This window comes from Camellia sinensis, chromosome 5, assembly GCF_055761805.1.
Source record: "Camellia sinensis isolate YWXY chromosome 5, ASM5576180v1, whole genome shotgun sequence".
Taxonomy (NCBI): domain Eukaryota; kingdom Viridiplantae; phylum Streptophyta; class Magnoliopsida; order Ericales; family Theaceae; genus Camellia; species Camellia sinensis.
In genome coordinates, this window is record NC_138965.1 from 10,972,720 (window position 1) to 10,981,984 (window position 9,265).

The 9,265-nt window shown below is 32.3% G+C and overlaps 2 protein-coding genes across 2 annotated transcripts; one reads left to right on the forward strand and one right to left on the reverse strand.

The window, feature by feature from the left end:
- Positions 1-692: 692 nt before the first annotated feature.
- LOC114260319 (uncharacterized) lies at positions 693-3,572 on the forward strand. The gene is made up of 3 exons (XM_028200412.2): positions 693-1,001; positions 2,190-2,234; positions 2,916-3,572. The coding sequence occupies exons 1-3, from the start codon at positions 783-785 to the stop codon at positions 3,414-3,416; spliced, it is 765 nt and encodes a 254-aa protein (XP_028056213.2). The 5' UTR covers positions 693-782; the 3' UTR covers positions 3,417-3,572.
- Positions 3,573-5,691: 2,119 nt separating this feature from the next.
- LOC114260302 (SKP1-like protein 1B) lies at positions 5,692-9,265 on the reverse strand. The gene is made up of 2 exons (XM_028200383.2): positions 8,835-9,265; positions 5,692-6,040 (listed from the first exon to the last, which is right to left on the reverse strand). Exons 1-2 carry the CDS (start codon positions 9,126-9,128, stop codon positions 5,867-5,869), a joined length of 468 nt encoding a protein of 155 aa, XP_028056184.1. The 5' UTR covers positions 9,129-9,265; the 3' UTR covers positions 5,692-5,866.

Here is a 9,265-nt window from a genome sequence, read left to right on the forward strand (position 1 = left end):
GAAAATAAGGAGAAGCTATAAACAAAAAATTATTTGAAACACAAGCCTCGGACCATGTTTTTGAAAAGTAATTTGAATTTTAGATGATTTGGTGAAGGAATTGGATTTAGAATGATATTGAACATTGAATTTGTTGGTGGTTTATAGTTTGAATTCAATTTTATTTTATTTTTTTATTATTTAATTTAGATTTTTGTATCAATTTGGTTTAATTGACAATGACGTAAGAGTTTTTGACAAAAAAATAATTATTAAGTTGGTTGATGTTAACTCAGTAAATTAGGGCAAAATAAAAATATATATAGTCAAAATCAAGTCAATTAAAATTATATGAATCAAAATGACACAAAAACAAAATATAAGAACTATCGGTGTAATTTATCCTAAAATTTATTTTTACAAAAAAATGATTTTGAGAGAAATAAAAATATCATAAAATTGAATTTTTATACAATTTTTTTACATATTTTTTTCAATTAATCAAACCAATTGTTTCATTTTTATTTTTATTTTTTTCAATAGCTTCTTATTCTTCCTGAAGTCAACCCAAGCATAAAAGTGTTGCTCTACACATACACTACAGCAAGACTGCAGCTTAAGGAGTGTGTTAATTTTTTATTTATTTAATTATTTATTTTAAATAAACAAAACGGCAGCAGCTATACCCCCCTTCCCACGGAAAACACATCCAACAACAACCCATCTATCTACAAACTCTTGTCTATCCACATATATATAGAGAGAGAGTTGTGCTACTAGGGTTATCTTTGGTGTGGGTGACAATGGCAGAGGGAGGAAGAGCAGAGTATCTTGTAAAAGGAGGACTTCTAATCCTTTTTGTGATTCTTCTCACATTTGTGATTCTTCTCACGTTTGTGATTCTCACTCTTGCACCTCTTGATTCATTTTATATCCATGTCTTCTTCTATTTTTTACTATCTTTGGCTATCCTTCTCGCCTCCATCATCATTTACTGCTCCTACTTCGATGATGAGGAACAGGTATGTACCCCTCTTGTCCGTCTAATAGCACGCGGTCATGTCTTTTTTTTTTTTTTTTTTTTTTTTCCTTCAAAAATATCACACGACCACGTAGTGTTTCCGAAACATATATTAACTTGTCAACTAAATCTTATAATAAGTTTTTGATGTTTGATGTGAATGAAACATTGAGATTATTTTGTGCAGCTTATTAGGGTTGTTTGATTAGAACTATTTGTTTTTTATGTTTGATAGAATTGAAGCATTGAGAGACTGGTGCATCTTATTGCAGTTGTTTATAACTTCTGTTTCTCATAATGAATAAGAAATAACCTCCCAATTGAATTGATTCAATGAAAAATAATTTAAATAAACTGAAAAGGTTGATTATTGAAAATTAGAGGGATCACATTTGTTGTAAACTTTTGTATCAAAGAAAAACCCCAAACCTTTAGCCCTTTGATTTGGAAGCTTTGGTCAGACATGCTTGAGTGGTGGGGACTTCAATGGGTGACACCTAGTACAGTGGAGGGGGTTCTGCTTTGGTGGTCAGGTTTTGTATTCAAGAATATGGTGGGAAAATTTTGGAAGGCACTACCGTTTGCTCTGTTATGGTCAGTGTCAAATCTTAGGAATGATTGTATCTTTAATGGATATCAACCCAAGATTGATGATGTAGCAGAATTGGTGAAGGTCAGGGTGGCTCTTTGGGTAAAAAATAGCTCGAGTAAGGAGCCCTATTCTGTGCATGACATTGTATATATGCAATCTAAGCCAGATCAGGTTTTTGTTTGTGTTGCTGTGTGTTCTTGTTCTTGTTTCTTTTGGGGGTTGTCTAGGTTGATTTCTCACCAATCTTGGGTGCTAGCCCTATCAGATGATAGAGCTTGCTATTCGGTGTCGACCTAATTGGGATTGACTAGTTTTGTCGTGATGCTCTTGTACGGTTGGTATTTCATCAATAAAAGTTTCTTTTGTTAATTCAAAAAAAAAAAAAAAAACAAAACCATTATACCTAAACAAAACTTAAAACCCTAAATCCTAAATAAACTCCACGAAAACTCAATCTTTGCAACTACATATACAAGACATTAGTGATTTTGGTGCATTTTTTTTCTTTTTGGGTTTGCTTTTTATTGCTGAAAAATATCATCCCTAACCCTTTATTTGTCTCTTATTTTATACTATTTTCTCTGCATTGTTTTGCAGTTGTGTGCAGGAGCGGAACTAGAAATTATACTTAGGGGGGCCAAGGTATGTGTGTACATTTAAATTAGTATCGGTACATTCCTATAAGAAGATATTATTTTACATAAGAGTGAACAAAGTAATTTATGAATAGCAAAAAAAGTAATTTCTAAAGTTTTGAACTAATAATGAAGTTATTTTGTTGGTTGATAATATTAGTAAATAAAAAATATACATACCTTTTTTTTTTTTTGAAAACAATAATAATAATAATGTGGCATACACATCTTTTATAAATAATAGAAATACTACATACACAGAAAAATTATCCAAAAAAAATACTCAAAATACATTTGGACTAAAATCATAGTACAACCGACATCCCACCAACTTATTTTACACCATCCACTTCATTTTAGGAATAACTTTCAAGATAAACTTTCATGATTCATAACATTTTTTATAAATAAATTGATTAGATTATATTGATACTATTAAGTAGTATGCAAAATAGTTGGAGAACATTGCATCATATATTATGAAAGATTAATTAAATAAAGATTTAAAAATATTATTTTTGAAAAATGAGGAACAATCCTATTACATATTTTACAAATATCATTTTAAAAGGGTTTTATCAATTAAATTAGTACAAGAATCAAATCTTAAATTAAATTAAAATTAAAAAAATTAAAAAAACTATTTTTATCAATTGCTCAGTTTACAAGAAAGTTTATTTATTTGCAGGACGCTCTATATAAAGCTGAAATTCATGTTAGTGAAGAGAATGGAAAGACAGTAGAAATTCATGTTAGTGAAGAGCAAGGAAAGAAAGTAGAGAAAGCAAAAGACAAAAGGAATGAAGAAGTGGAGAAGTTGAAAGCTAAATTCCTGGCGGAGAAAGAAAATGTAGAGAAACTGATAAGAAGATATAAAAAAGCAGAGAGAGAAATGATGGAGTTAGAAAAAGTAAAGAAAAACAAATGGGTGAAAGAAATGGAGAAATATGACGAGGATCGACACGAGTGGGAGGAAGAGAAGAGAAAACTCGAGGCACAGCTTTGCTTGGAGAAAGTGTTGTATAAGGCCCTTTGGGAAGAGAATGAAGAAAAAGGCAGGAAATGGGAGAGAGAGAGAGGTGAGATGTTTAAGAAGCTTTGTGATGCCAATGCATGGTCTCAGCTCTACCGTAGCCTTCTTCATGACCTTGGAAGAGAGGGCTCAGATGGTTTAAAAGCTTTGTGTTGAGAAGTTTTTTTTTTTTTTTTTTTTTTTTTGGGTATGATATTTCAATTTGAAGAAGAGATTATGTTAGTAATTTAGCTACCTTTGGTTTAGTTTTCAAATTAACATTTGAATTTTAAAAAAAATCAAAAAACATGTTTGATTTATCAATTTTCAAAATTGTTTTTTCTCTTTCCTCTCTCATTCTCTCACATTTTTTTTTTTTTTGATTAAAAAATAAAAAAAAATAACATAGGTTTGTAATAAAAATTAGCGGCCATTTATAGATTAACTTTCAGCATTTTATTTTTTTCCATTTATTCTTAATGTGAAATTCTGCAAAAAGAAAAAAAAATATTAACTCTTTAAAACATCAAGTGAATCCCTTCGCTAAAATAAACCTTTACTATGAGATTGTTTCAAAAAAGTTCCGTGCCAAACTTTCTCACATGACCAAATCAAACCCAATATAGATTTTGTATTATTTAGAGTTGTTTTGAAAAATAGGTTAAAAGTTAATTTTTTAACTTTTTTAGACTCTTTTAAAACAAAACAAAAAAAAAAATATGTAAAAAAATAGAGAAGACATATGATCCAAAAAGATTAAACATCAGAAAAACTGTTTTTAAACTCTTACCAAAAGAGTCAGCTCTCTCTTCCAACTCACAGTGTGCCATCTGAATAAACTGATATACAAATGGTAGAACCTCTTAAATCATTGATATTAAAAGTATTAAAATTTAGTACTCAAATTTGGTCACCAAATACTATTGTTAGGTGACACAATTCTAATAGATAACATTAGAGAATACTCAAAAAGTGGGTCAGAAATTTCAGTGTAAGCAAATACTTATCTAATATTGCACAATTCTATTAGATTGTAACAATGTTGCCTGGAGTATTGTCTTTATTATCACCTAGTGGAGAATCTGGAAAGATAGCAGAAATAAAAGTGACTCAAAATGTGGAATGTACAATTCAGAAAATTGGTTGAAAGCATATATATTTCTCTATGCCATTGTGAAATTTATCATGTTCAACTAACAAATTGGTGTCTTAGTGAACAAGTAGAGCTGAACAAGGTAATGCTATGTACACACTCTCACAAAGAGTATGTATCATAGGTAAATTATGATATTTGTAAATTAAATTATCATAAATGTTATAACTCAATCTAATGGGAGTCCTAACTAAAAACAAAAAAAGAAAAAGAAAAGAGATATAACTAAAAACCATATTAAAAAATTGTCATAACCAAAAATCACAAAAAAATTATAACCAAATAGTTCTTTTAGATCATAACTTAAATGATATTATAATCAACATCACAATCAATCATAACTAATATCACAATAAATCATAATCAAATACCACAATGGTCATAACTAAGGTGCATATAAAATTTCCGAAATTGTAAACATGCAGATTATTTGAATATTCAAATTTGACAGAATTTAACAATTTTCAAAATGTATTCAAATTTAACTCGTTTATATAACAAAATGTTCTCGAACAAATTTTTCCTGACCCAAACACAAGTTGAGTTTTTTTTTTTTTTTTTTTTTTAAATAGCTTGAGTTTTTATTATAATACTTCCAAGTATATCGAGGGTCAAATAATAAGTTGGACAAAAACTTCATGAATTTTAAAATGTGTACAACCTTAACTTGTTTACTAAGTACTCAAGTGAGGAGCATTTAACAAACCAAACATGAATCGAATTCAAATAGTTTGATTCGTTTCACAGCCGTCGCAACAAGTGTGCATATGATAACCTAGCCAACATGAGGATTAATACGGCAAGGCCATTTGGAAATTTTGGAACAACCGCCGGCCAGATCAAATTGCACTAGTCCTCAAATCCAACTTCGAAAAGGTTTATGGTAAAGCTCACAACTGCACTCAATTCCGTTCACCAAAAGTTAAAAAACTCCATAGACCAAGTTGATGATAAGGGGATCTAGGTACCAGTACAAGCAGCTATGGAGGATGAATGCGAGACTTGAAACCCAAACTAGTTATTTGTAAAGGTGGCCGAACCACTGGACTACCCCCTTGTCTCCTCTAGGATAGAAATATAAATTGTTGCATATTGTTCCCTGGAGCTAAGCTAAGGTCCAAAATATGGCACCCTCAGTTGAAAACCATCATACACATCCAGCCCCTAACACTGAATACAATGGAAAATGGGATATCAAGCTCATCACAGCTATTAGCTGGATAAAAATTGTGACTAGTATAAAGAAGGCAAACACACCAAATTTTAAGAATTGCAACCACAACGCCAAAGACCCAATGATAACCAGAAGGTTCAAATTGTCATAAATCCCATGACAACGAGGTGAAGGTTTTCTCAAAACAACCAGGTAGCACATATTTACTAAGGTAAAGGAAATGCTCAAAACAACTGTCATATTATATAGAAATCCTATCATCATACTATGGACATGATGTTGCACATCCACTTTTACGTTTCACTCGAATGCCCAAGCATTCTCCCTGCGAACCTCTTCCTCTTCCTCTGGAGAGAAGTCATTCTTGATGTTAAATGTCTTGCGGATCTCCTCTGGAGTCTTTCCCTTGATCATGTCTGCCACTGTCTGACATGTCAAATCCAGCAGGCTCTTGATGTTCAGATAATTTGCTGCCTGAAAATACATGAACACAAACTCTCAAGGATAAAAAAAAATTTAGTTGAAAATATAATGAAAAAATAATGGACTCACAGAGAAATCAACTTGAATGCTAAACAAAAACCAAGATTTTGCACTATTACACAAAATCCGTAAGCTTCAAACTCTACCACCTTGTGAGCTTTTCGCACAGAATATGGGGCACCAAAACATCTAGACATGAAAAACAAAACTATACAAATAAAACCCAAAAAGAAATAAATATACAAGAAGCTTATACCAAAAGGACAAGTAAATAAATATAGGAAATTCATAAATTACCTAAAAAAAATATATTTTTAGAAAGCTGCAAAGTTAAATGCCAGAACTCGGAACTGTCTAATAGTCACCCATATACCAAAGCAAGGTTCATTAGCATATAATGATAAGACTTGAGGAGAAGCTTAAAATTATTTGGCTTCTGAGAAAAAATGTCAAATAAAGCCTATGTGGTAGGTGGGACTCATACAAACACAAACAACAAACTATACCTTCACCCTTTATGGTGTCTTGAAGCCTTTGTTTCTTATGCTTCCACGTGTCTATCTTTTTATTTGAAATAAAAAAAAAAAATTAGATAAATGAGAGGAGGAGATTTGAGCCTTAGACTTATGTCAAAGGAATAAGACTCTTACCACTTTACTAGCACACAATATATGATAAATGTTTTATTTTATTTTTATTTATTTAAATTGTACACGCATCGCGTGTGGCAACCACTAGTATATATATATAAGAAGCTGCAAAGTTACAAGGACAGAACTCAGAACTGTCTAATACTCACCCATACACCAAAGCAAGGTGCATTAGGATATAAGCATAGACTTCAGGAGTAGCTTAACATCATTTGGCTGACTCTCATCAAGGAGAAGATGTCAAATAAAACCTAAGACACCTAGATGGGACTCATAGATAGCCAATGAACTACACTTTCAAAGCTCATCACTCGCACAACCTTCACAATTTCACATATCAGGCAATTGGTATACTATTCTGCAGGCAAACATTGCTTTAAAATCCAGCATAGAGGCCACTGACTAACTATTCAAAAAAGACAACCAACATGGCATCAGAATCTTGCTTATCTATTGACCTGGCAGCCAAACCCATCCAGCATTTAGAACTCAACCATAATTTTCTGATGGCAAATTATCAATTGGACAATCCTTTCAGTGGAGAGGGCGCAGGGGATTTATCTATCCAAGGTATATGTTGATGGCTTCACATGGAAAAATCATTAACGCCGTGTTTGGATGGGGATTTGGAAATGAAAAGGGCAAGAGAAAAAATAGGTGAAATGTAAATAAAATATACCTACATTTCACCTAGTTTTACACATTTTTCCTTTTCCTTTTCCTTTTCCTTTTCCTTTTCCTTGCCAAATCTCTTCCCAAATCCTTCAACCAAACACAACGTAATATTGACCATTTGATTAGGAGACAAGTTTATGCTAAATGGATGTTGTATGTGCAAGCATGACAGAAAAATCAGTCAAAAGTCCATCATCTACAAATCGTGTGTGATGGCTAGGGAGTTGACTTTCATTCTAGGCACGTTTGGTGCTGTTGATGTTCCTAGGAAATGTGCAAGGATTGTTACATGCTTTTAGATGGGACAAAAGTTGGAAAGGGGTTGAAAAGGAAAGGTTTTTTATTGCTTTCGCTTTGATGTGGATTAACTGGAATGAGCACAGTCAACGAACGTTTAATGGATATAAAGATTCTAATTTTTAGATTGAAAGCAAAATACTGTCTATTTGTTTAGTTGGTTTTCAGGTGGGGTCAAGCCATCCTTGAACCAATATTAGATTTTTGTATTCTTTTTGACTAGATAATCATGGATGTAAATGTGATATAGCCATTTTGTTCCTTTTTGTTTGTCATGCGTATACAATTCCTTGGTGTCTTGATTAATACAATTACTTTTTAGTCTAAAAAAATATATGAGAAAATAAATAGTACACAAGGATTCGCAATGCAAAAAGACAAAACAAAACAAAACAAAACAAAAACAAAAACAAACAAAGATTGCTTCAACATAATATTTTTAGTGTAACAAGAAACCCCACATCTATCATTATCGCATCTGAAATTCCTACAAACAAAAGCCATTCACAATTAGATTTACCACATATCAGGACCAAAACATATTTCTTAAATTTTTCCAAAAACCAGAGCATCCCAATGTTTTTTAAGTAATGCACAAAACAAATTCCATATTGTACAACAGTCTCTGAATCAGTCCAAATATCATCAATATAAACCCTAGTTCCACAATTTCGAGGTAACTTCTGAACAATAATATTGTCGCAAATAAACAAAAAAAACACCCACATCCCATATCCATGAAAATTCTAAACCAAGAATAATTCCGACAAGTTGCTCACACAACTAGATTTACCACAAAACAAAACCATTACATTCTTCTTAAGTCTTTCCAAAAACAATGGCTTTTTATGTAATGCACAAAACAAATACAGTGTGTATTGCACAATAGTCTCTGAATAAATCCAAATATCATCAATAATCAATTTTGAAATAACTTCTGAACAAGACATCCTCACAATCTATGAAAAATTCTAGAACCAAATCGTTTCGAGTTATCAATTTTGCAGTTAATTTTACAAACTATATGCATTCAGAAACCAAAAAAAAAAAATCAATACGCCACCCAATATCACAAATCTTAAAAAAAAAAAAAAAAAAAAAAAAAGTCAAAATCAAAGAGAAATCAAAAACAATCAAAGAGATGAAGGAGAAAGAGATCAAACCAGGATGAGATCGAAGAGAGTGCCCTGATCGACTTTGACGAACTCGGCATCAAAGTTCTTGAGTTCATCCTCTGCAGTCTTGTCATCGGACTTGGGAGTATCGACATGCTTTTTGCAGTACTCGATGACCTTGGCCAAGATCTTGCTAGTGACGTTGGGGAGAGGAATGCTGGTATCGGCGCAATCGTCCTCGATCATGTGCTTGATGGTCTGCGACTCCAACGCCACCGATTCCTCAACCTCAAAGGTCTCGCCATCGGAGCTTTTCAACACGATTGTCTTCGAAGTCGACATGGTGGTGGCTTGTGTGGTCTCTGGTTTTGTATCTGAAAACCCTAACCCTAGGAGAGAAAGAGAGACCGACAACAACGTTAGAGAAAAGATAGAGAAACTTTTCAGAGGAAGGGGGTATTTATGAATAATGCTAGACA